Genomic DNA, 27844 nt, shown 5'->3' with positions numbered 1-27844 from the left:
GAGGAACGAAGCAGTAGTGTAGTACCCAAAACCCGAATTGAATTGAGGAACCGCCTCTGATGATTACATAATCACTCTCAGAAGTTGCAGAGCTTTCTCTCTCAGAAACCCTAACCCCCGTCGCTCCCCAAAATCGTAGCTTCCCTCCAAAACCCGCATTGCAAAACCCTAATTCGTCGTTCTCGTCGGCAATGACGAAGGTGTACGGAACAGGCGCGTACGATTTCAAGCGCCACCATGTTGCCGAGTACCCGGTGGAGCTGAACCAACAGCTCGGAGACAAGCCGGTGGAGGCTAAACCCGGCGCGGCGCTGCCGAGCTCGATAACGCTGTCGGAGATTCAGAGGGACCAGCTCACTATGATTGCAGCTGCGAATTGGTCCAAAGCCGGCGGCGACGCCGGGCAGGTGAAAAAGGCGTTCGACTCGGAGCTGGTGAAGAAGATTTACGAGACGGAGTTGTGTGTGAAGGAGGGGCAGAGGAAGACGGTGCCATTGCAGAGAGTGATGATTTTGGAGGTCAGCCAGTACTTGGAGAACTATCTCTTTCCCAATTTCGTTCCTGAAACGGCGACGTTCGAGCACGTTATGTCCATGATTCTCATGGTCAATGAGAAGGTATTGCCTTTTGGAATTGCACTATTTACTTTGGGTCACATTAGGGTGAAAACTAATCCATGTAGTTTTTAGGCATTCATTGTTTTTCTCAATGCTTCCAAATTTCAATTTTGGGATTTAAATGAAAATGTCTACTGTGATTGAATTTGTGTACTTCATTTCCTACTTGCAGTTTCGAGAGAATGTGGCAGCTTGGGTATGCTTTCATGACCGGAAAGATGCGTTTAAAGGATTCCTTGGAAGGGTTCTTCGACTTAAATCGGTTTGTGCCCATTTTCTCTGCTTTAACATATTCCTTAATGCATCATATAAGTGCTGAGGATTGTTTATTTTATGTTTTATGTCAAGGGTTTTAACATTTGGAACTATGAACAATAACACAATAGTCATTTACTGTGGAATATGGTACCGGTATTCACATACAGTTGGAACATTTTATTCCTCCTTCCTTGTTATGTCAAGCTTGTGTAGTGAAACTGTATGATTGCTCCTGTGGTTTACATATGCCTGTCTTTTATGCCTGTACTCATATGGGTATTTTTCTCATGGAAATTGGTGTGGCAGAGGTGCTGATAAGGCCCAAACAATTATGAAGAGTTTACATCCTTGGTTGTGTTATAACTTCTGAGCCTGTGAACCTGTCTAGTCGGGAACAACTCAAAACCGAGATAGATATATATTCTAGACAATACCAATTTTGAAGGATAAACATGTCGGATTTTTCTTAAAATTGTTCTTCCTAGCTTTGAAAAATTAACTAATAATACTGCTTAGTTACTAAAGTCTTTGTATTTTTTTCCCCAATATCTGTCTTTCTTTTGTTTCTTGCTGCCGCAAACTTCCTGTCCACAGCTTATGTTTCTGGTCCTCTCTTATCAATAGAAGTCTGTTTCTTACGAAAAGAAATTTGGTGCTTCAAAGTTCAAACACTATTTTCAAGATTTATAATGGGCCTGTATAATCATCCCTGGCTAGTTAGTTATATTTTGATGCCCTGGTATATTTAGGAAATTCTATGTATGTTTACATGCATGTGGGATTTTTAAAATAAGTTTTTATTACGAATATGGATGGCATGCTTATTGACATGTTAAATGAAGCCTACTTCCTAGTTTCATTCCTTGCTATAATTTACAATCTCATGTACACAGAGACATTGTAAACAGTAGTAATTCTAAGAAAATTAAATGACTATGAAAATAGTGCCAAGTTTGCATGATTTATGATGAGGCATCCTGTCAAATGGTCCAATGATCTTCAAATAGTCAGAAACTGATAGATGTGATATTTGGCATTCAAATATGAGAATGAGGCTGTAGTTCTTATATACTTGTGCTTCTCTTATGCTGGAGATAAATTTGATATTTGATAGTTTTTTATGTGTTTATGTTGATTTTGTTATGTTTGCATTATGTCTGCAGGAAAGAGAATCAAGTATAGCAGAGAAGACAAATTATCTAGTATTCATGATAAATGCATTTCAGGTATGGTAGAATCCTAATGCTTGCTTTTAAGACTATTGTTTGATTAATCCATATAAGTACTTGTTCGATGCATGCTTCCTAATTAAAGTTACTAATTTTATTGTTCATAATATATTGCTGTAACACTGTCCATCTGTACTTTTAATATTTTGGCCAGAACTATCTATGTTGACTTTGTTACTTAAACCCGTCTTTTCTTATTGAGAGGTTCTTATTTCTATCTTTTTTTTTTCCTTCTAAAAAGAATCAAAACTTTTGTAATTCCAAAAATTTTGACCCTTATTCTAAACTTTTAGAGCGAGTGAATACTTCATTTGCAGATAGCTAACTTTATTTTCCTAGAAAATGGGAGTTTACGTAATCTCCTTGAACTTATGTGGAGTTTTAGTAAAATTGTGATATTTCAAAATTATTTTTCTTAATGACATATACTTACAGTGAATAATTTATGGAATTTCTAGTTATTGATACTTGAGTGCGCGTCTCCTCAGTGCTGTTTGTGGAGGGTTTGACACGCAAGGGTGCTTTCCTTGTCTGCTTTTTTCTCTCTTTAAAGTTTTTATCAAGTTTTTTAACTTTGTTTTATCAAAATAAAACAAAACTTGACCCGGGCATATCACATTTTAAATATGGTTTTGTCTACGATAAAAGATGATTCTAACACATTATTCAATTATATTGATACGGATTCAATGTTATCATGTCAATCATGTACACTCTGATGGATGAATTAGAAGCAAATTCTGAAAGTACTTTATTCTTTTAACAAGTTCGAGTATTGTTGCAAAGTTGAATGTAATATATTCTTAATCTTTTTTTTAATTTTTGACAGAGTTTGGAAGATGAGATAGTCAGTGAGACTGTCCTTAGGTTGGCAAGTTTCCAATCCTGGCACAGTTTGTCGTATGGTCGTTTTCAGGTACTACAACATATATGGTTATATTCAAATACTTTCTGATTGTCATGTGACCTGAACTTTTTGGTGCATGATTTGCATCTCTTTATTTATTTTATATTTTATTTTATTTGCTGCAGATGGAGCTAGGTTTAAATTCAGATTTGATCAAGAAATGGAGAAGGATGATAAAGAGGGAAGCTGCAAAACATGGAGAGTCTTTTAACCCCTCAACTACACTTGAAGTCCAGTTTTTGAGAAACCTCATCGAAGAATTCCTGGAGGTAGTGAATTGTACTTCTTTATTCTTAGAAATGCTTTTAAGTTCTCCCCACCAAGAGATGCTTGCAGTCTGTTATCATTAGCGAGTTGATATTAATGAACTTATGGAATTTTATTTTTACTTTTACCTCTCCTAGATACTTGATTCCAAAGTCTTACCGCCAAATCATGGTGTCAATGGAGAGGATCAACTTCTTGCTGCCAATGGAATGGAACACATTGATGATGCTTGTGTTTTGTACTGTGAGAGGTTTATAGAATTTCTTATTGACCTCTTGAGTCAACTACCAACAAGGAGGTACATATTTTGTTTCCTTTCTGATTTGTTATTTAATTTTTTGTTTGAACACATTAAGTACCTGTTTTTTCTCTCCCATTTTGCCTCCATAATTTGGTTGAATTGATACTGAAATTAATATTGTAGTCAGAGCATGTTATTGAAAGTCTCGTTCCCTGTTCTAAAGCCTATGCTCAGCTTTTTATTTATTTTTTATTTTCTAATTTTCAATTTAAATGATTTTAAAGTTCATTCTAGCATCTTGTGGATATAGAAGTTTGATTTTAGCATCTTCCGGCAATAAAAAGTTCATACTAGCATCTTGTGGATATTAGCTTCTGTATTGAAGGATGGTTGTGTATGTTATATTTTTCTGAATGTGTATCTGCCCATTAATCCAAGTTCCTTTTAAATTTCATTATCAATGCGGATGTTTATTAGTTTCTGGAAATATGATATCGTTTAAGAACAGTCACAAATTGGTTTTGTTTTTAAGTTTATATGTTGAGATTTATACCCATTGGAAGTCTTCTGATTTTTCTTTGTTATAAAAGCTGGACCTTTCAGAATTTGTATCATTTATTTTTCCTTTGTTTCTACATGAACATTGCTGTTGTTGCAGGTACTTGAGGCCACTTGTTGCTGATGTTGCTGTTGTTCCGAAATGCCACTTGAGTGCTTTGTATAGACATGAAAAGGGGAAGCTCTTTACCCAACTTGTTGACTTGCTGCAGTTTTATGAAGGATTTGAGATTAATGATAATGTCGGGAAACAATTGACGGATGATGAAGTGCTCCAATCTCATTATGATCGAGTACAATCTTTCCAGCTGCTTGCTTTTAAAAAGATTCCTAAGGTGTGTATATAAGCAATCATAAGAGATTCAATTTAAAAGAGTTTCTAAATTCGTAGAGGACAGAGTTCCGTGTTTTCTTTTATAGTATATTGTGCTTATGTCCTGAAGTTTCTTTCCCTTTGTTCTTGCAGTTGCAAGAGCTTGCATTGGCCAACATTGGTTCAATTGACAACCGAAATGATCTCACTAAGAGATTGTCTGTTCTTTCTCATGAAGAATTGAAGGATTTGGTTTGTTCAAAGGTATGTGGAAAATATTGATTCACCTTTTTTAAATGCTGTTATTTGAAACCTCTGTTTTTCTTTTTTCCCTTCTTTTTGTTTTTCATTGTAGAACTGTGTTCACTATCCAGCATTGGTACGTATTTTGTGTTCTTAACTTCTAATGAAAGTCAAGAAAGAAAACTTCAACTAATGAATCGAAGAAAACATTGAATAAAAAACAGAGCATTGTATGAAAGTATAGAACAAAACCGAAAACAGAGAGCCGGGTGAGATAAAAGGTGAAGCGGAAGTGATATGGTGGACGCGACTTTAGGAGGGCAGAGAAAAAGATAAAAACACGGAGAAAGTTTGAGACACTGGGTTTGGTGAGATAGCTGAGTGCATAATGAAATTAGCTTTTCAGTCCTTTGATAAAAAAAGTTTTTTGTATTTTTATTTTATTCAAAAAAGACAGATGAATAGGAAGGGTGGCATGAACTTTTGATTTATAATTTTAATTTAAAATCTGATATGATATAAATGTTAGGGTGTTCAGGCTTTTGAATTTTGATCCTCAGCGAACAAATACTTATAGGAACTTAGGCATACATTTTATAGGCGGTTTGGAGACTGGTAAGTGGTGGAAAGAAGTTGAATTTAGTGATTTAAAATGATTCAGTGAAAAAGAGAGAGAGATGACTTGTGTAGGTAACTCAACTTTACAAAATAAAGGCCTTGTCTTGCAAGCATTATGTTACGAATTGAGACATAATTGTATTTGTGCTTGATTTTCAGCTTTAAGTTTATGGAAGTTAGAAGTGAAGTAAATCACTTGACTGGAGTTTGTTACTCTAGTCAAACTGTGTTTATATTTCTTGCAATTATTTCATTCCTTTCCCAGTTATCTAATTATAAACTGCATCTTTCGGGCTGTCAACTTTCCCATTTCATCTTTCTCTGCTTGGTTTTACTGCGTGTGTTTGCAGTTCAGTTTATACTTGAAAACTCATTATGATATTCTTTTCATCATGCAGTTGAAACTGATTTCTAAGAATGATCCTTGGTCATCCAGGGTTGATTTCCTTACTGAAGTGATGGTTTCCTTTTTCAAGAGGCAACAGTCTCAAAAAGAAAAAATAAATGCTCTTCCACTGTATCCAAATGAGCTTATCATGTGGGATGAAAGCCTTGTGCCAAGCATTAATTACTCTGGAGAAGGTTGTCTGGCTCTTCCAAAACTTAATTTACAATTTTTGACGCTGCATGATTATCTCCTGAGAAATTTTGATCTCTTCCGCCTTGAATCAACATATGAGATCCGTGAGGATATTCAGGAGGCTGTGCCACATCTGAATGCCTGCATTAATAATGAGGGAGAAACTGCTTTCCGTGGTTGGTCAAGGATGGCTGTGCCGATTAAAGAATTCAAGATCAGTGAGGTAAAACAGCCAAATATTGGAGAAGTTAAACCAGCTGCTGTGACAGCAGAAATCACTTTTAGTATATCCAGTTATAGAGCACAGGTACGATCTGAATGGAATGCTCTTAAAGAGCATGATGTTCTATTTTTACTTTCCATACGCCCTTCCTTTGAGCCTCTAAGTGCAGAAGAGGGTGCCAAGGCTAGTGTGTCTCAGAGGCTTGGTCTTCAATATGTACGGGGTTGTGAAATCATTGAGGTTCGTGATGAGGAGGGAACTCTAATGAATGATTTCACTGGAAGAATTAAACGGGATGAGTGGAAGCCTCCAAAAGGAGAGTTGAGAACTTTGACTGTTGCTTTGGATACCGCTCAGTACTACATGGATGTTAGCAACACTGCTGCAAAGGGTGCAGAAGATGTTTATGGGACATTCAATATTTTGATGAGGAGAAAGCCCAAGGAAAATAATTTCAAAGCAATTTTAGAATCCATTAGAGATCTTATGAATGAATATTGTATTGTTCCTGACTGGTTGCACAAAACATTTCTGGGGTATGGTAATCCTTCTGCCGCACAGTGGACTAATATGCCAGATCTCTTAGAAACCGTAGATTTCAAAGATACTTTCCTTGATGCAGACCATCTGAAGGAATGTTTTCCAGATGATCAGGTTTGTTGATATATTTCCTTTATTTTGAAGGTGTTGTATGCATAACAGGTTTTTGAATCCTGGAGTGTTTTGACCAATAATTCCTGTCTTCCTGTTCATTGTTTAGGTTTTCTTTGTTAGTCCAGATGGTATAGAAAATATGGATCCAAGGCCTCCTTTTCGAATAAAGCTCCCCAAGAAGATCAAAAGCAGCACTAATGCTCTTCCGGGCAATAAGAAAGCAAAGATTAATTCTATGAGTGATGCCCCCATTGAGGACTCTGATAGTGAGAAAGAAAAATTTGTTGTTGAGGCATACACCCCTCCTGACCCAGGTCCTTATCCGCAAGACCAGCCAAGGCAGAACTCAGTTAGATTTACACCCACTCAGGTATAATCCCTTCTTTTACTCTTTTGTGATGTGCCATTTTCATGCTCAAGTATCCGATTTCACTCTTATACGACACCTTACACCACAAATAGAAGTTTATGTCTACGTTTGAGGAGAAACTGAAATTTTATAATGAAAATGCAAATCATACAGTAGAGGACAAGAAGTCTTCAATGAATCCCAAGAGAACACAGCACTAGGAAAAGAAGACAGTATGATTGTAATATAATAAAGGATAATTTGTTGTTTGGATAAGATGTTGAGCTTTTAAAATTTGGTGGTGTATATGAAAAAAATTACTGCTTAGTTTTTTATTTCTTATTTACATGATGAAGCTATGATAGATTATCAACAAGCTGTGGATTATAAACCGATGTCTTAGTTATATTATTTCTGATGTTCCTTTTTGTGTAGGTTGGAGCAATCCTATCAGGTATTCAGCCAGGACTAACAATGGTTGTGGGTCCACCTGGTACGGGAAAGACTGATACAGCCGTGCAAATTTTGAATGTTCTGTATCATAATTGTCCATCTCAGAGAACATTGATAATTACTCACTCAAACCAGGCTCTAAATGACCTTTTTGAAAAGATAATGCAGGTTGATTAATATTCTTAATGTTCTGAAGTTAAGTTTCTCTGCTTAAGCTCGGATTTAAGTTGGAATTAATTTGTTTTGTTTTCCTTTTTATTATACCAGAGGGATGTACCTGCACGCTATCTTCTTCGACTTGGGCAAGGAGAACAAGAGCTAGCAACTGATCTTGACTTCAGTCGGCAAGGCCGTGTCAATGCCATGCTTGTGAGGCGGTTGGAGTTGCTTAGTGAAGTGGAGAGGCTGGCAAGATCTCTCCAATTGCCCGAGGATGTTGGTTATACATGTGAAACTGCTGGATACTTTTGGTTGCTTCATGTATACTCGCGCTGGGAGCAATTCCTGGCTGCTTGTAACCAAAATAAAAATAAACAATCATTTGTTAAAGATCGATTTCCCTTCAAGGAATTCTTCTCCAACGCACCAAAGCCAGTTTTTACTGGTGAGTCATTTGAGAAAGATATGCGGGCAGCTAAGGGTTGCTTTCGTCATCTAAAGACTGTGTTTCAAGAGCTTGAAGAGTGTAGGGCTTTTGAGTTACTGAAGTCTACAGCTGATCGAGCAAACTACTTGATGACGAAGCAGGCAAAGATAGTTGCCATGACATGCACTCACGCAGCTCTGAAGAGGAAGGATTTTCTCCAGTTAGGTTTCAAGTATGATAACTTGCTGATGGAAGAAAGTGCTCAAATTTTGGAGATCGAAACTTTCATTCCAATGTTGCTCCAGAGGCAGGAAGATGGTTATGCACGGCTTAAACGTTGTATCCTGATTGGTGATCATCACCAGTTGCCTCCTGTTGTCAAGAATATGGCCTTTCAAAAGTATAGCCACATGGACCAGAGTCTCTTTACAAGGTTCGTCCGTTTGGGCATTCCTTATATTGAACTTAATGCCCAGGGTAGGGCCAGGCCAAGTATAGCCAAACTTTACAACTGGAGGTATAGAGAACTAGGAGACCTTCCTTATGTAAAGGAAGATGCTGTTTACAATAGAGCAAATTCTGGATTCTCCTTTGAATATCAATTGGTAGATGTACCAGATTACCATGATAGAGGTGAGTCTGCCCCATCACCTTGGTTCTACCAAAATGAGGGAGAAGCTGAATATATCGTCAGTGTGTATATCTACATGCGTCTACTTGGGTACCCTGCAAACAAGATATCAATATTGACCACTTACAATGGCCAGAAGCTTTTAATCCGTGATGTTATCAACAGACGATGTGCTCCGTATGACTTCATAGGCCCTCCCAGTAAGGTATGTTACAAGATCAGTTTATAGTTTCACAGATGTTAATGACCTCTGTGATCTTGTTGGTAAGATAATGTTTTTGTTCTGTTCTGTTTACAGGTTACAACAGTTGACAAATTTCAGGGTCAGCAAAATGATTTTATATTGCTCTCTCTTGTGCGTACTCGCTTTGTGGGTCACCTTCGTGATGTTAGGAGGTTGATTGTTGCCATGTCTCGTGCCCGATTGGGTCTGTATGTGTTTTGCCGCCGTTCTTTGTTTGAGCAATGCTACGAACTTCAGCCTACCTTCCAACTTTTACTTCTGAGACCTGATCGCCTTGCTCTGAATTTTAATGAGACTACACCACACACAGAACGCCATGTTGAAGAAACGGGGCCTGTCCATCTTGTAAGCAGTGTTGATGAGATGATCAGTATCTACCAGCAGCTTTATGCGGTAAGCTTACCTGTATTGACATCTAGTTCTCTGTGCATTTGTTTATGATTTAATCTGGAAAAGATGGGGAGAGCATGAAAACATAAAAATAGTTTGAGTGGATTGCCGTTTGGAGCAGCATAAACAAATTAAAGATTTGAATAGGCATGTTTCTGTTTTTGTGTTTGTGTTTATATATTGAACAATTATCTTCCCTATTCAAGTTAAGTGTATGCCATTTGGAGCGTGTTTGGGTCTGCTCAACTTCTTTGTTTTGTATTGCTTCTTATGCATCCATTCTTGTATGTCTTGTTGCTGGAAGGATAATGGAAATTGTATTTACGGACAAGTGGATGAAATTTCATTATATGTGATTTCTCACAGTTAATATCTTCTCTTTGCCAGGTGAAGTTTCATCAGTATGTTGCTCCTTCAAGTCAATTAGTTCCATCCATGGATGCATTGGGAGAGCAAACAAGTCAGCAAACTGGTATGTCTGGGCACATTCCTATGGATGCAGATATCCCTGTATCTGCTGATGGGGCGCCAGACGATACACTGCAGGGAAGCAATTCAGAACTGAGCGAAGAATTGGATGTCGCAAATGGCCAAAAAGTGGATTCGTCGATTGAGAATCATACAAATGGGGTGACGGAAATGGAAACTAGTCTGGATGATGCACATGTGGCTCCTGAAAGCAATTCGGATCAAGTGAAAATGGAAGAGTAGTCTGCGCAATAGCAGGGAAATTGTTTTGGTTAGTTGCTAAATCTGCTATAGATTTCGAGTTCAGTTCCTAGAGTGTATGGACAACAATCACCCTGATTAATCTGCCTTGGTAGCTAGCTAGAGATATGAAGGTCAACACACCACACTTCAGTTTTGTCATTGTTTGTGGGATGGAAAAGACTAACTTGAGAGACCATGTATTCTGTACAGGGAACCTTATGAAAAATCCATGTACTAGAACAATTGATACTTGTTTATGGTTGATCTCTATCTGAGTCGAGCTCCTCTCATTTAAGAAGTCATTAGATGTGTTTGTTAAACCTCAGCGGTTTCTCTGTTCATAACCATCAGTTTAGAGCTTGTTATAAGTAGTAGTGGACTATTGATCTAGCCTAATCCTAACTAATCAATTAACATTACGCGTCATAAATTCTAAAACAGTAAAATTGGATCAGACTCACAAAGGCGGAGAGATCACAATATTAAATCTTACAACCTTTACTTATACAATACATTTGGAACCAAATTTGTGAAGTTCTCAAATCTTTTCTATTTTTAGTTTTTGAGAAGAAATCGAAAACATTTTTATGATTCATGCCAATAACATTACAAAGAAACGCGCCACGCATGTAGCCCTGTTAAAATAAGTTCCTTACACAGAATATTGTGCTGAAATAAAAAATACTCAGAAAAATGAAACTCTTTTCTCTTCTATTTTCACTCCTCAAACAGATATGGAGCACGAAGACTTGTTAGAATACACTTGAGAAATGTTATCAATATATGTATAAAGTATAAACGCCAAATATGCTGCGTGACATTACAAAAGTCTGTGATGTTTCATCATTGACAAAAATCTCTCAATGCATTTGTTCATACATTTCTGAACGGAGGGAAACACGCAGAGCTATATTACCGTCGAGACTTGGTTATCAAACAAAAGAAGCAGCCCTAACCAATAACCATAACAGAGGACCAAAAACACCGAAAACCAAAGCTTGAATTTCAGTTGAGACGGCGCACGTGAGGAGCGCACGTCAATTGATATCCACGTGAGAAGCACGTGCCCACCCCTAAGATTCGCAACTGAAGCACTCATAATAATGGTGGCAGTGTCAGAGAAAGACACAAAGCGCGGGCTGTCCACCACCATGAATAATGAAGAAGTTCCAAGCCGGAGGTAACAACCTCTCATCTTTCTCTCTTATCTTAGATTTGTCTTTCCTTTTCATACCGTCCAACTAAGAAATGGGTTTCAATCTCTCATCTGGGTTCTTAATAATCACTTCTCTCTCATCTGGCTTCTAAATCACTTGCTTGGTATTCTATATACCAACTTGCCATCTTTTCAGACTTCATTCAAGGGATCTTCTTTCCTGGGTTTTGCATGTTTTGTTCAACTAATCTGGGTCTTCTCTTCTTTTGTTTCCAACTTGAATCACCTTTACTAGTAGTAATCTCAACCTTCCTTTATGCTTAAATGAATTGAAGCTGGGCTTTTGCAAAATAAATACTAAATGATCTGACATCTATTTGGAACCGGGGTAACTACGTTGTTGCTCAAAGCTCCTGTCGCCCAGCTTGTGGTCAACTGTAATCTAGACTATTTGACTGCATCTGAATCTGGAATCTTTTTCAGAGCTACTGAATTTTTTTAATCACAGAGAGTGTTAAAATTTACCTTCAGGCGGCTTAGGATCATTGTTTCAGCTATTTGCTTCCTACCCGATTCAATTTGGACTTCGTATTACTATGTTTTGATTGTTGTTGACTCTCTTGATGATGTCTTGTTGTTGACTCATTCAAGTAATCTGTTCTCTCAAGAAAAGCCAAAGGTGCTGGACTGCTGGAAATATAAATTCTCATGTCTTGAATAATTGCATTTGTATTTGCTATGCAATATTTGATCCATTATATTAAACAGCATCTTTTTTCACAGTAGCTGGATCGCTATAACTCGTTCTATTGAATTGAATGCTGTAGAACCTAGCAATTACATGTTCAATGTTTTTCTTCTCCTCAGGTTACTAGGGAAAGTTGCATTGGTGACCGGTGGAGCCACTGGGATTGGAGAGAGCATTGTCCGCCTATTCCACAAACATGGTGCAAAAGTTTGCTTAGTTGATGTCCAGGACAACTTGGGATTGCAAGTCTGCGAGTCACTTGGCAGCGACGCAAATGTTTGTTATTTCCATTGTGATGTCACAAAAGAAGCTGATGTTAGCGGTGCAGTTGATTTCACATTCGGTAAGTATGGCACACTTGATATCATGGTCAACAATGCTGGGGTGTCAGGTTCACCCTGTCCTGATATCCGCAATGCAGACTTATCTGAATTTGAGAAGGTGTTCGATATTAATGTGAAGGGAGTTTTCCACGGAATGAAACACGCAGCTAGGACGATGATCCCCCTGAAAAAGGGTAGTATCATTTCTCTTTGCAGTGTTGCAAGCACTACAGGAGGCCTAGGACCGCATGCATACACAGGGTCCAAGCACGCTGTGTTGGGGCTGACCAAGAATGTTGCTGCCGAGCTTGGAATTCATGGCATACGTGTTAACTGTGTCTCTCCTTATGCAGTGGCGACTAATTTGGCTTTGGCTCACTTGGCTGAGGAAGAGAGAACCGAAGATGCCTGGACAGGGTTCCGGGATTTCGTAGGGAGACATGCCAATTTGCAGGGAGTGGAATTGACAGTTGATGATGTTGCAAATGCTGTGCTTTTCTTAGCAAGTGATGAGTCCAGGTATATAAGTGGGGATAATCTCATGATTGATGGTGGACTCACGTGCGTGAATCACTCGCTTAGAGTCTTCAGATGAGGAGTAATCTGAGGTTGGAGCTTGTTGTATTGCTGCTCTTGGTCAGCTGGGATTTTCAAGTGGTGTTGGTCTTCAGATGAGGAGTAATCCGAGGCTGGAGCTTGTTGTATTGTTGTTTTTGGTCAGCTTTTCAAGTGGTATTGGCTAATCGTATGTTTGGTAAGGTTGGACATGAATCGTGAATGCTGGAGTATATGTCATACGAACATCAACTGATCAATTTTTGTTCATCTGTTTATGATTGTAAAATAAATTGAATCATGACGAAATTGAAACTGAATTGGATATCATTTATGGAGCTAATAAAATGGTGTGATTATAGCTGAATTGTGTAATAATTGCTAGAAATTGACTAGGAAATATGAAGGATGCCACTATTGCCACTTGATTTGAGCGTTTTTCATTCACCTATCGCGTAACAATCAACACGGTCATCAAAGATGGGAAGTATTTACGTCCCGGTTTATCGTACCTCGGGGATTACGAGCTAGCTAAGAATCCTTTGGTTCTAAGTCACCGAAAATCACTTGCACAAACAAATAAAAATAGAAAAAAATGGTAAACAAGGCACCGAGCCTCATTCAAGCATGACTTTGCATCACACACAGTCACATAGACGGCCTTGCACCAAGCAAGGCCTAGATAGGGCCGTGAAACACACAAAAGTGCTTGTAATGCTCACGCCCACATGGATTTACAAATGAATGGTAGTGGGAAAGTCACAATGTTTTTGGATTTTCATAAATGATAAATAAACTAACTAACTACGACATAAAAATAAGATAGATAGAAGGATGGGATGCATCGCATCAAGGGTCACCATGGAATTCAAGGTTCTCCACACAAATCTAAAATCATATGGAATGAAGATGATTAATTCAAATCATGCTTCAAATGTTTTGTCGGATTTCCATTTAGCATTAAGAAGTCGAAAAGAAAGCTAAATTAATTGTCATAAAATAGTAGACAAACCCTAAGCAAAAACAAGAAGAAGAAAAAATACTTAGTTTTTGGCTACCCTATACTAGTCTCAAACCTTATGCCTTGTTAGGGCCATAAGTGCTCAAAACTAAATACTTTAGGTTTCGACAATCGATTGTAACACACTCTAGCAACCATCACCACAAATAATAAGGTTGAAAATAGTACTTGTGATAACAATTACCCTACCCAACAATTCCGAATACTATTCCAACAATCAAGGGTAATAATACTCAAAATTGGGTGACTTGAGAACCACAATCTAAGAAATCCAAATGGAAATAGAGATATGCAATGAGCAAATTAATTCCACCATACTCATGCCATAATCTAAATTGAAATATAAATTCGCCAATTTAATATTCCAATTCCAACACACCAAACATAGATTAATTAAGGAGGGGAAAACCTAAACCATACATCTAGAGTGAAGAAATTAAAGCAAGAGTACACAAATCATATGAATAAACATCAATTTTATTAATTCCTCAACAAAACCATATAAAACTAAACTTGAGTTTCAAAACCCTAAAACCATGAGAGGTCACACACAAGTATATATCAATACACATCAAACAACACCATAAGCAAGAAATAAGAGAGAGAAAGAAGAGAGAAAGAGAGGAGAAATCCATGAAATTTAAGGCAAAGCTTGTCACTAGCTATTGCCATAACTTCATGGCTTCTCTTGCTACCCTTATGAAGCCATGGTGTAGAGATGGTGGCCTAGATACCGGAAATGTGTGTGCCTCCTCCTTGTGCAAGCTTACATGTGAAGAATGGGGGATGAAGAAAAGAAAAAGAGGTGAGAAGGGAGAGAAGTCCCAAAATTCAGCCAAAAAGCCTAGGGTGAAGAAAAATGGGTCTTAAGCTTCTGAAATGTGTGCGCAAAGGTGCTTAAATACCCAATCAAGGGTCAAGATTGGACTTGTACCCTAGATCCAAGGGCTCAAAAATAAGTAGAAAATGGGTAAAATGAAAAGACTAAAACAAAACCTAATAAAAATGTAGAGAATTAGAAGATTAGAAAACATTTTGGAAAATATAAAGAAAACCGGAGGGTAAAAGTGTAAGTGAGTGTGTGCCTAGTGTGAACACAAATAAATATCTTCATCCACATGTGTGATGTGTGCGAGGTGTGTGATCCACTAATTATTATTGTTATTACCTCAATTTTGAATTTGAAATTTGAATACAAAGATGTAAGACAAATGGGCTTGGGTCTTCACTTGTGTGCTTCTTTGGTCTTGGGCCATGGACTTCTTACTATCAGGCCAAGTTGACTCGGTTGACCCGATGGTCAATCAGTTGACTTTTTGTCCTTTAGTCAGAAGTTGACTTTTCACTCGAGATTGCTCTTTGTTTCATCTTTTCCGTCTCTTGACTATAATTTCCTACAAATGAAGAAAACAAATACTACAAAATAATGTTCGAGTATTCACTAATTTCAAGGTAATTAAAGTTGAAACACACGTAAATTACGTGCGAATCATCACTATATCAAATTTTTTATTCACTGTTATGTGTTTTTCATTTATTAGAAAGACGAATATAAATATAAAATTATTATTGTCATTTCACCTTATGTGACCGTTGATGGCTCATAACCACGTTATTTAATGAAATTCTCTCATTTGTTGGATTTTGTGCTACATTAGCAGTCACATAACATGAGATGCAAGTGATACATTCATGTAGTATTACTCAGTAGTTATTACTTGCTGCACACCAATACAAAGCTTTCATTTTCTATCTTAGAATTTGTTAGCGTGTGATTCCGCTGAGGACACTGACATGAAGAATACTTCAGTGACCCCGCATGCTGAGCTACACTTCCATTGAGATCTACAAATAGAGAGAGAGAGGCTGTTAACAAGAAGTCCGGACAGAGTTATTCGGACTTCACTCCTCTAACGCTCAAGTTAGAGGGGAGCAAAGTGGAAGCAGTCTTTGGGATAAGTGGAAGTAGGAAATGATCAGTACCTAGAGAGTGGCAGTGAGACCTCCTTATATAAGCGCTGAGGATGACTGGGGTCTAGGCCAGCTGTCAAACTGACTCAACCTGGAGTCATCGCACTCGTCCACGTGTACAGACACACGTTCTTCTCTCATGGAGTAATTATCCTTCATATGTGGGACCCGTCTATAACCACCGCACGAGCTAAAGTTCGTACGCTCAGTAAGTGGGCCCGACAACAGCATTCATCATTAAACTCGAACACTTTTCTTAGTATTCATTATTAAAGTTAATTGTTTGCAAAATTCTTCAAATTTGTTCGATAATTCTGTACTATTGAACATCACGACAGTATTCAATAGAAATCTGTCGAATGTTTTCGGTGAGTTTTGCTGAACACTTGATGGTTCATTGTACGATCGTTCGGTAGAATTTCACCAAATATGGGAAGCTAGGAAATTCCTATCATGTTGGACCGATCCGGCCCACAAGTGTATTCCGTTTCAATTAAAACTCCGAACTCCATTTGGCCACTAACATATAACTTATATGGAGTCCATCAGAATTGGGTGGGAGGTGATCCTGCCGATGTAATCTTGGACGAGAGGCCATGAAATCATGTCAAGGTGACGATAAGATCATGCCGAGGTGATCATGAGCGGAGGCCATAAAACCATAACATCATGTCGAGGTGACCATGAGATCATGCCAAGATAGCTGAGAAAACAAGCCGAGGTGACAATAAGATCATGGCCAGCGAGATCATGTCAAGCGAGATAAGATGCCCAACGAGATAAGATCATGTAGAGGTGACCAAGAGATAATACCAAGGAGACCGAGAAATCAAGCTGAGTTTACCATAAGATTGTGGTCAACGGGATAAGATCATGCCAAGGTGGTCAAGAAATCAAACTGAAGTGACCTTATCATGCCCAGTGAGATCATGCCGAGGTGATCATGTTGAGCGAGATAAGATCATGCCGTAGTGACCATGAGATCATGCCTAAGTGACCGAGAGATCAAGCATTGGTGACCATAAGATGATGACCAGAGAGATCATACCGAACAAGATAAGATGCCGAACGAGATAAGATCATGTTGAGGTGACCATGTGATCATGCAGAGGTGACCGAGAGATCAAGCCGAGGTGACCATAAGATGATGGCTAGCGAGATCCTACCGAGTGAGGTAAGATGCCCAACCAGATAAGATCATGTCCAGGTGACCGAGATATCAAGATGAGAAGGTAGCTCGGGTACCGGTCAAGGTAATATATGTCATGGACGGGACTTATTAGGGCCGTCTAAAAGGCTGTTGGTTATATTCCGCGGTATGTCATATAAGTAGTATGTAAAAATAGGGTGGTGTTTGGTAGAATGTAGTGTATTAATCAAAATTAAAATTCAACCAACTATATAGTCCTATGTATGATAAATTAAGTCAAAATCTCTCTCTCGAAAAGAACACGCCGCCTAGGGTTTGGTCTCTTCCAAGACGCTTCATGCCTTGTTCGACAGCGCGTCCTTGGGACGTTGTCGTCTGATGGGCCAGAGAGGACTGGGTGTCCGGTGATGACGGCCGGAGAGGGGTCTACACGTTGAAAGAGACATCGCTTGGAAGCGAGGGGAAAGGAGGTAAGCAGAGGCGGTGGGGTGATGGAATACGGGTTGGGATGCGCGATCTAATTCTAGATTGTAGCGTCTTCTATCCCCGAGTACGGACAACGAAGGAAGCAGCGGTGGGAAGGTTTGTTTGGGAGGTGCGGACGACTTGGAGGGTGAGACCCGACCCGATCTTTGATCACCATAGGATAGACCGGTGGCAGGGGTTCAACGGATGGTGGTGGTTGACGTCGCTTTCTGGGTGGTTGCGGTTCGTCGGGGATGAGCTGCCATGGGTGGGGAGTGGAGGAGGCGCTGGTGGAGGAGTGATGGCAAGGTTGCTTCCGGTGTGGGCTGACGGGGTGCAAATCTCTACTTGGGCCACATGGTTATTGGGCCAGGGTTTGTCTAGGCCCATTTATTTAGTTTTTGCTGTTTGTTTTTTGTTTTTAGGTGACTTTGAGTCCTTAATAAATTCCTACTATAAGATAGTAGGGCGAGGTGGGCGTCGTCTCGGTTGGTGCACTTTGAGTGCCGTGTCTGGCCTAGGACGGCAGCGAGTTCCTTGCATCGTCAAATGGTCGCAGCCTCCTAGTGGCAGAATGAAACCAAATGTCATCGGACTTATTATCCGATGGCAACATAGTGAGAAAGTTAATCTTATTAGAGTATTATGGCTCCGCGTACGTGAGCATTATCTTTCCGGTATGTCGCCAAACTTGTAAATCAAATGGAGTTGCCAATCGTGCACTTTTTGCTAATTGGTGTGTTTTAGAATACACAAGATTAGTTAAGACTTCTGATATTATTTCGGGATGTTCTCTTTTGGTTTATTGTAAGTTGAGGTTTAGCTAGGCATTATGTCCCCCCCCCCCCCCGGGCGCGTATTCTATGGTTTCATTAATAGTTATGGCTTGAGGGCAGCCGTTTGGCCCTACCTCAAAAAAAAAAAAGTATGATAAATCAATATAATACAGATTTAATAATGACAGTAACTATTTCTTTTACTCTTACATCTCATAAATACAAAAATTAATCTTACATCTCAAAAAAAGCAAAAATTAATTACAAAATCACATGAACTATGGAAGAAAAATTTTAATCGAAAATTACTAGTGAAGATTACAGAATAATGACGTGTTTAAAAAGGGTAATGACAGAAAATTGCTACCTATGTAACTGCCAGTGTTCGCACAAAACAATAATAAAACCGCAGAAATGGTTTAGGACTTTTCGATAAAAATGTCTAGAATAAAATGTGGTTTAATGTGAAAGTGCATTGCCACACGAGTCGTAATCATACTGGTGTTACCTTTCATTCACAAAAAGACACAATCGTGATTCATGCCCTTGTGCAATATCAACAAAAATCAATCGAGTATAACATATGGCCCCCCCCCATCTCCTATCATTCTTCATCATCTCACAGCAAAGCTTTATTGCTTCATTGGGAATTCAGAAGAGGAGGAGCGTCTATTTGTTGTTTGTAAAATGGATCATTTTAGGCTCTTTGTGGGCCCTACGAGCTGCCCATTTAACGCCGACCACATGGCTGATCTTTCTGCAAAGTGATGCCGCCCAACCCACCTTTTCTGGGTTGCCCAGTCAAACAGTTCATAAGAATAAACCAAAGAATATTTAAAATTATGATGCTGCTACCCTTTGCCACCCTCATTTTGCACTCCTTGTCTGATGTTGGTTTTTCAAAAGAAATCCTATTACATTGCTTCAAGTTTAGGTTTGTTTGGTGTGCCTTGTGTGAGAAGTCAACATATGGTCACCGGCTACATTAGAATTAGAGTATGTTGACTATGTTGGTGCGTATTAGTTAATGCATTACTTGAGAAGAGTCTAAATAACAAAGATGGAGAAGAAAATTGAAAATTGTTTCAATTCAGTAGTTAGTTGTTATAAGCAGATTGAAGCAACCTTGATCATAAGCAAATTGTTTTCATAGCTATTCGTCTTAGATTGTGGCAACCTTGATCATCTCACAATCTTCAATGAGTGTTTGGATCAATGTATGGCTAGTTATTATGTAGTTTTGGTGTGAACAGACATTTTTTTTCTTTAGCTAGTCCTCTTAGATTGTGCTAGATCACCTTTAATCATCTCCCCAATCTTTCTAGGGAGAATAACATAATTAGAGCTCAACAACTAGCTGAATTTTTGAAAGATTATGAATGGTATCTATCTATTAAATACACCCACAGAGAAGCCAATAAATATAAAAACTAACAACTATTAACAACTAACCCCCTTTTTTTTTTTCTCTGCTATCATTGAGAACATCACTACCATGCAAATTGATATAACATAAGGCAAGAGAATCCGAATGGGCATCAATAATCCTATACTTATCAGGAAGAGAGAGCAGGTAATTACACATTGCATGACATTATGCAAATGGATTATGACCCTCTAGCTGCTTCTCTTCCAAATCAGTGAGGGTATTTCTGTCACACTAGATAAGGTTTGGTTCCATATCTAATCACAACTACATATAATAAGTCAGTGCCCTAATGTGGACTTCTCATGTCACAAGCTTTTCTGATAATTCAATTCAAAAAAAGCATAACCAAATAGGAAAAACAATGCATAAGAATAGGGCCCAAACTTGAGCTGTTATTGCATGTCAGCGTCAGACTCTTGTCTTAGCCTTATTCAAATTCCATTTCCCTCAGCAAAGTCACAGCTCAAAGTTAAACAAAAAGGCCACCCACTGCAAACCAAAGAAAAACCAAAACAGGGAACTCCAAGGAATCTCTGGTTCTTTGGGTTCCAAGAATTCCTTTGCTTTCCTTCTGCAAGTGATTTTCCATCAAAACAAACCATGCCTGAAGAGGTAATAGCTTATCTTTCTCAGCTTTGAATTCCCCAACTCAAAAGGGAAGACATAGCCCTCTTCTCCCTATTGCCTATTTGTCTTTGCCTTTGCTTCTGGTTTTCCTTTCAACATGGTCCAACGAAAGGTACAAAACCAGCTTGCAAAACAAGCAGATCCTAATGTTAAATTCGAGAAGCGGTTGGTGAACCTGAAACCATCTTCTCAGTTCCAAGATGGCAAAAATAGAGGAGGAGCTGATTTGAAGATAAAGATGAAGAAGTCAAGATCAACCAAGCTTTCAGATATTGAGAGCTTGAGATCACCATCATCATCTTCATCACTACCTTTGAGAAAGAGCACGTCCCAGCCCGGAAAGCCACCGCCTCTCAATGTTCAAAGCATTGCAGCAGCAGCAGCAGTCCCTCTGAAGCAGGCTTTGACCAAAACAAGTGATGGCTCAGCACCGAACTATATGAAGTCCACCAGCTGCTCTGATGCAAGGAAGGAGCAATCACAGGTTAGTGTTCGAAGTTCTCCGGTTATTTCAGATAGTAAGAATCAAAACCGAAGAAGTTTGAGCAATTCAAAACTTAGCTCTGGGTCTAACACTAAATCAGCTAGGACTTCTAGTCTGAAGCTGGTGAGAACTTTAATAAAGTCCCCTAGTTTTAAGCATGCAAGAGCTTCAGCCAAGAAAACTTCCAGGGTTGCTCTTTGTGAAGATGTGAGAGTTCAGAAAGCAACTTGTTCTTCAACACTGAAGGACTCAAAGTTTCCTAAGTATCTGATGATTAGTCCTGGCGGAACGGAAGCTGAGGGAACTTCAATGATGAAGGTCTGCCCCTATACTTACTGCTCTCTTAATGGACATCATCATTCACCTGTGACTCCACTGAAGTGTTTCTTGTCGGCAAGAAGACGGTCTTTGAAGAACCAGAAGATGGTGAAATTGCAAGCTCTAAGTCCTCGTAAAGCAAAGCCATCTAATTTGGGAATGAAGGAAACTGATTCCAAGCAAATGTTGTATGATGACAATGAAAAACCTGCTCAAGAAGAAGTCGGGATCGATTTCTTTGTTGAAATATTTGCTAAAAGCAAGGAAGATGATGCTCAAACAAATTTTGAGAATATACCTGAAGCAGAAACCATAGATAGCTTTCCTGAAGAGAAGCAAAAAGAAGATGTGGCTGATGAAGAATACCAACATTCTTTGGATCAAGAAGAACCTGCCATGAGAAGCTGTTCGAGTGAGAGTGACACCGATGGACTTTCGAGCGTTGAAGTAGATTATGCCAATTCTGAAGCAACTGACATGGAGTGGGAGGAAGGGCAATTTTCCCTTGCAGTGCTGTATGATGATGATGAATCTGGTTCAAGTGGTGGGTTTTCATCAATTCAAGATGGTGATATGCATGAAGAACCTGTGATCAAGTCTGATGCCATTGTTATTAACTGCAATGACATCATTCATGATTACTATGAAGTACTGCAAGAACTTTTCACAGAGAAAACTCCATCTTTTGAAACTCAACTCAAAAATGATGGCTCAAAACAGAATTTCGGCATTGAAGAATCTGAAAGATTGAGCTATGACCAATTTTCTTACACTGAAGATTCATTTGAAGAAGACAGTGAACTATCAGAGACAGAGATAGAGATATCTTCATCTTCAATACAAGAGCCAACGGAGGACCTAACAGCAACTGGTGAGGAAGTTCAAGAGAAAACTGGAATGGAGTCCCATCTTGGAGATGTTGAAAGCCACTACACTGCTGCTTGTGAGACAGATGAAGCTTCAGATAGCCAACCAAGGAATGAATTTCAAGATGACGGAACAACTATGTCGACAAGTAACCGAATTTCTAATGCCGCTCAGGATATCAGCACAACATATGAAGCTGAAACAAATGCAGAGAAAGAGAAATCAGAAACAGACCAAAATGCTGTCACTTCTGTTTCCGGAAATCAAATGGAAGAGGCACAGAAAGTTGAAGACACCGAATCCTCAGCAGATATCCAGATTTCTGATTCAGCAAAAACTATGGTTGTACATGATGAAGATGCTAGTAAGGTTGGTGATAATGCGGACACTGCTGGAGATTGTAATTCAGGCCAAGGTATTGCTGATGAAAACACTTTTGTTGAGAGTAAAGATAACCTGGCTAATAGGGAGTACACAGATAATGCTAAAGCTGAGAATAATAGCTACACAGAGAAGGATCAAAGTGAATTCAAGAAGGAAAAGATCTCAAGTTCCAGTGAAGGTGAGGATCAGAGTGATCTAAAGCTGAAGCAAATAGGTGTAGCAGAAAACAGTGGTGGAGACATTGATGGAATGGAAGTAGACAACAATTCAGGGCCAGATGCAGCAGAAACTTTTCGTAAGGCCAACAGTAGCATCAGTCCAGGGATGAAGAGAAAGTTTTCCCATCAAGAAAGCAATTCCGAAGAAGAACTCTTAAACACAAAGCGGAAATGGAAAATCAACTGCAAGAGAACTATCAAGGATGAGGAAGAACAATGGAAATACAATCAGAGAAAACCCAATTACCTGCCGTTGGTTCCTGGCCCTGAAGCAGAGAAGGTTGACTTGAGGCATCAGACGATGGATGAAAAGAAAAATGCAGAGGAATGGATGCTCGACTTTGCAATCCAACAAGCTGTCACCAAACTTGCTCCAGCTAGGAAGAAGAAGGTCGCATTGCTTGTTGAAGCTTTTGAAAAAGTCATGCCAGTGCCACAATATGAACCCCGTTTGAAGCATTCTTCAGCAGCCTTCAGTCATGCAAGACCTATGCAAGCTTGTAGCTGATGGTAGTTGCTGAGGTGAGCACAATATCATAACTTCTGAAGTCTATTTGTAAGTTCGTATTAGTAGTTGCTGAAAGGAATTCATATCTCATATTGCTGTGTTATACATTGTACATACAGGAGGAAATTTCAGAGAGCTATATCTACAATAAGTCAATGAAGTAGGAGGTATCCACAGCTCCAGAGGAACAACTATCATTTCTCAGTTCCTATCTGAATTTATAGAGGAAAACCATCATGCAATGATGGGATTCGACATTTGGAATCGAATCTGAGATGTGGGTGTTGTAGTACAGCTTGCACAATAATTTATGTAATGCCAGTTTAACATTATAATGGTGTTGAACAGATGTTATTAAGCAATCTTTTGCTGTTGTAAGGGGGCACTTATCTCCCAGGCATTGTACTATTGCTTGTTTGATAAATCAAGTGCAGATGACTGCTGTGTTCACCTCCTATGTCCTGTTAGCAACTTAGCAACAAAGCAAACAAATCTAAAGTTCATGCATGCCACAATTGCTGTGAGTAGCTTATAAGTTGCAACTTATCTTCCATGTCAAAAGGACACTGCGAATCTTAACAGAAAAACAGGGCAAGAAGATGATGACTGCGATCATCTAAAGTCTAGTTCTCACTATTCCTCATAGTTTGAAATTCTAAGCAAGATCATACATAAAGATCATCAACAAAATTGACAACACAGCTCAATGCACAGTTCTTAAAAAATTGAACTCAACTGTTGGCTTGTAGTACAGCAAAGTATGTTCAATTTTTCTTTTACAAATTTCAAATAATTACAAAATTATGGCACGAACTTCTTGTCTAGGGGAACTTTACTTTGATTCCAGGAGACTCCAAAAGAAGTGAACGGAGCTTTGCAGAGTAATTTCCTAGACCACTACGGTCTAATCTTTGCTCTTCCAAACCAGTTTCAACTTCAAAAGAACTAGTCTCTGAACTTTCAATTTGTTCTCTATCATTTTTACTTGTGATTTCATCGTTAAACAACCCAAGGGCATCTGTTGTAGAAAGGGAATGAACAGATTCATACAATCCCTGAAATCGAGTTCTTTGTTCTTCTGTTTCAATCAACTTCTCCCTTATGCCATCTGGAAGGGAAGCCAATGTGCTTCATTTTGGTTGACGATAGACCAGAATAAGTCAAGAGAAAAAGAACATATAAGATATGAGGGGGGGGGAAAAATAATTGCAAGGAAAAAGTTTAGTGTGGAATGAAGAACTTACAATGAGAGAGAGAGAGAGAGAGAGAGAGATGCAAACTTCATATATTTTATTTTACCTTGTAACACCTCTCACAAGACCCCAGTTGTAACCAACATGGACTGATTGCTTAAAGCCAATATTGAATCCTTCCTGAGAAGAAGCTTCCTTTCCAGCTATAACACCATCACGGTATCCCATCTGCATATTTTAAAAAATTAAAGATGAACTAGAACCACTTGATCTAAAAAACAACAGAACATAGACAAAGAAAAAATTCAAAAGTTTAAACTGTAAAACAACCGTATGGAATTGGTCACGTCTCCTCTGCCATTCCTTGTCCATATCAGAGGCTTCATTCACTTCGTCATCAGAACCACACCATGAAGATCCATCTTCATCCGACAACTGAACCTTACCATGATCTGAAACCAAACATTGAACAAATAACTTGATACAAAAACCAGCAAAACTACAATAATCACCTGATGGACAATATTTGAAGTAAATCTAATAGCACAAATCGTTGCAAGAACATATCAGAGGCAAACTTTTAAATCACCAATTAACTACAAACAATTGAATTACCATCTAAACCACTTTGCTTACCGGTGACGTTCGATGTGGAACCCAATTGGATTTTTGATAGCTGTAAACTTTCTGAGTAAAGCTCCTCAGCAAAACTACCCTCCATCTCTAGAAAAACATATGACAGCAAACCCAAATCAATATTGAACTGAAGTAGCATACACAATTATAACAAAAACATTTTCTTGAGTCCATATGCAACAGTGGCGGATCCAGGATTCAAACTGCAATGGCAACTCCAATGCAGTTTCTTATCAATTAATCAAAGTATCAAAACCAACTAAGTAACAAAAGAAAAAAACGCAGCAGAACTGCAGAACCCAAGTAATGAAAGAAAATCCCAAAGCAAAAGAGGAGTTTACCTCTTGAGCGTGAACCACGACTCTACGAAGGCAAATGAGGTGTGATAGATTGGGAAAACTTGTATGGGTGTGTTGGTCTTGAAGAGAGGAAGAAAACAATGTAAAAATTTCGGCAGAAGGAGGGCGGAGACGTCGGTGAGGTGATCGGAAAAGAAGCTTTCGGGTGGTTTTTTTCGCTTCTGGGCTCGATAATGGGTTTTCCCAAAAACAAGGAGAAAGTATTGCTTACATTAAGCAAGAGAGTCTCTCTAATGAAGACCCAATTTTATTAGTACTGAGTATTAGTTGAGGACTTAAAAAAAAAAAAAAAAAAAACACCCTTATTTATTTGTAATGAAAAAAATCATGCATTAGAGATAATTGAATTGAAATGAAATAAGTCATGAATGAAGAGGGTGTGGAATGAGAGAGAAAAAAAACCAAAAGATGCTGAATTCACCAAACCAAATCCTCTGTCGATCTCTCTCAACTGCATCTCCTGATTATACTCCACAACCTTGATATTAAATACTCAGGAAAATCTGCAAACCTGAATTTGTCGTATTTCTCAACTACATGTCTACATCTCCATACTTAAGAGGCTCCCTTAAGCGATTTTTATCATTAAAAATTCAATGAATTATTTGCTTTAGAAAAAATAAAAATAAAAAGATTGTATTTGTATAGATTTGTCCTTCTTCTGACAAGACAAAACATTAGAATATATCTTCTCCATTTATCTTGTTATAATCTCCGACTATTTGAATAAAGTAAAATAATAATAATAATAATAATAATAATAATAATAATAAAATATGTACTCCTTAAATTGTAAACCACACTCCCTTTTTATTTTTTAATACTTTTCTCATCTATATGACATGTGATTTTCCAATATTATCCTTTTAAGTTATTTCCAATAAATCAAAATATTCCTCATAAAAAGTGATATTTACTGAGGAAAATAAATTCCTCGCAAAAACTTGGTCGCTAAAAAGATTTTCTATTGTAGTGCGTTGATAGCTCATAGACAAAAACCGAATTTGGAGTGAATCTGGGACAAAACCCTATAATAGAAACATAAAACGAAAGCGCATAGAAGAGATAGAACATAGAGATTAGATATATAGGGAGGAAGACGAGAGCCATAAGGAAATCGCAAAGTTCGCATCGTCGCTGAGAATTTCAAGGTTACGCCTAAAAAGGTGGAATCAAAAGAAGGGATATGATCAATCTAATAAAAATCCCGTCTCAAACTCCTCCTCTCAAATCCCAGCAGAATAAAATCTTTTCCAATAATTTTGCCAAACAGGGGACATGTGGAGAGGGATATTAGAATCCAAGTAAAATGTCATCTCCCCCCATATAATCCCTTATCCAAACACTGCCTAAAGGAAGTGTGTTGACTATCAACATCATTTGACACTAATTAAAATTCCAAAAAAAAATCCCTATGTTTTCTCTGACTCTTGTAAGAGAGGTGTTGCGACAGCGGCGCTATAACTGTGACCAAGAAGACTGTTGCTTCATCTCTCTCTAGTCTAAACATTAGAGATTAGGGCGATCTCACGGTCTGTCAGTTTTTGTTATTCTCTTGGGTTGCATTGGTAGTGTTTGGCTCCAAAACCAGTTGGCGTGCAAACTGTCTCTTTTGAGCGTGTGCGGAGGCGTGCCAGCACCGTGGGGTGCAGTCGTCGGGGGAGTCCCTTGACCTGACTTCTTCTTCAAGCGTTGTGGACGAGGAGAGCACCAACCTCACCGCAAGGTTCTTCTCTAGCCTTCCAAGAAAGGACTTCTTGCCTTACGGATAAGGACTTTGGATGTGATCTCTTTGCGTCACTGAATCGATACTCAACGCTGTAGGCTGAGCAGAGCAATCACTGGGAAGTTTGGAGAAAGCACGGGTTTTGCTAAAGCGTGACTTTAGCTTCGCTGGGTTGCGAGGGCGTTACCCTTGCTTCGCTGGTTGAGGGAGTCTCGGCGACAGTAGTATTGGCAGTCGGCTCTTGGAGAGACTAGGACTGGAAGTACGGTCGCCGGGTTGATCTGGTGATGCTGACAATCGGCTCTTAGAGAGACTAGGACTGGCGCGCGGTCACAGGGTTTCAACGAGGTTGAAGGTTTGCTCCGGGGAGGCTTTGTAATCGCTGGGATTGATTGATTTGAGAGAGGTCTTTCGTATATCGTCTTTAGACTCTATATATAGGCTGCTCGTAGATTCACTGTCCAAATATGAATGAAATACTATATTTTAGGCCACAGTTGTTGGCCTTGAATCAAATCAAAACTCTTAATAGTTTTGATAACTATCGTATGCAATAATTAATAATTATCCGCCTCTGTTGCCGCTAGAATATAGGCAAAGGTTACTTGCCTCTTAGAGTCTCAGACGTAATCTTCCTCTTAGCAACGTAATTTCCCCAAGGACTGATTCTTGGATATTGCCTTCGCGAGCACTACGTAGCTCGCGGCATGCAAACATGTATCCCTTGTTTGTTGCAATTAAGGATAATTGCATCCTTCCATATACTGACTATTTGCATGGCTCACGTCTATTATATATAGTTAATGGCTGCTACCTTGATTCCTTGCACATATCTCTGCGCCTTGTTCCACATAACCT

General features: G+C 38.8%; 4 protein-coding genes across 5 annotated transcripts; 3 read left to right on the top strand and 1 right to left on the bottom strand.

The window, feature by feature from the left end:
- LOC112179008 (RNA helicase aquarius) lies at positions 1 to 10374 on the top strand. Its single transcript, XM_024317306.2, has 14 exons — positions 1 to 617; positions 790 to 879; positions 2039 to 2101; positions 2934 to 3020; positions 3137 to 3280; positions 3416 to 3576; positions 4178 to 4412; positions 4544 to 4654; positions 5650 to 6708; positions 6815 to 7078; positions 7493 to 7678; positions 7778 to 8932; positions 9026 to 9364; positions 9749 to 10374. The coding sequence occupies exons 1-14, from the start codon at positions 192 to 194 to the stop codon at positions 10070 to 10072; spliced, it is 4644 nt and encodes a 1547-aa protein (XP_024173074.1). The 5' UTR covers positions 1 to 191; the 3' UTR covers positions 10073 to 10374.
- A 755-nt stretch (positions 10375 to 11129) lies between these two features.
- LOC112179057 (xanthoxin dehydrogenase) lies at positions 11130 to 13221 on the top strand. 2 transcript variants are annotated; one of them, XM_040512654.1, is made up of 3 exons: positions 11130 to 11252; positions 12096 to 12927; positions 13008 to 13221. In XM_040512654.1, the coding sequence occupies exons 1-2, from the start codon at positions 11176 to 11178 to the stop codon at positions 12892 to 12894; spliced, it is 876 nt and encodes a 291-aa protein (XP_040368588.1). In that variant the 5' UTR covers positions 11130 to 11175; the 3' UTR covers positions 12895 to 12927; positions 13008 to 13221. The 2 variants fall into 2 exon arrangements, with proteins under 2 accessions (XP_040368588.1, XP_024173139.1); XM_024317371.2 differs by having other exon boundaries at positions 12096 to 13221.
- A 6848-nt stretch (positions 13222 to 20069) lies between these two features.
- On the top strand, positions 20070 to 23529 carry LOC112187598 (calmodulin binding protein PICBP). The gene is made up of 2 exons (XM_024326467.2): positions 20070 to 23086; positions 23192 to 23529. Exon 1 carries the CDS (start codon positions 20391 to 20393, stop codon positions 23070 to 23072), a length of 2682 nt encoding a protein of 893 aa, XP_024182235.1. The 5' UTR covers positions 20070 to 20390; the 3' UTR covers positions 23073 to 23086; positions 23192 to 23529.
- A 150-nt stretch (positions 23530 to 23679) lies between these two features.
- Positions 23680 to 25710, bottom strand: LOC112187606. Its single transcript, XM_040514995.1, has 5 exons — positions 25243 to 25710; positions 24902 to 24986; positions 24596 to 24717; positions 24372 to 24493; positions 23680 to 24200 (listed from the first exon to the last, which is right to left on the bottom strand). The coding sequence occupies exons 2-5, from the start codon at positions 24984 to 24986 to the stop codon at positions 23894 to 23896; spliced, it is 636 nt and encodes a 211-aa protein (XP_040370929.1). The 5' UTR covers positions 25243 to 25710; the 3' UTR covers positions 23680 to 23893.
- Between the last annotated feature and the right edge of the window lie 2134 nt (positions 25711 to 27844).

This window comes from Rosa chinensis, chromosome 1, assembly GCF_002994745.2.
Source record: "Rosa chinensis cultivar Old Blush chromosome 1, RchiOBHm-V2, whole genome shotgun sequence".
Lineage (NCBI taxonomy): Eukaryota > Viridiplantae > Streptophyta > Magnoliopsida > Rosales > Rosaceae > Rosa > Rosa chinensis.
Note: the sequence above shows the minus strand (reverse complement) of the source record. Positions and strands in the feature narration are given on the sequence as shown.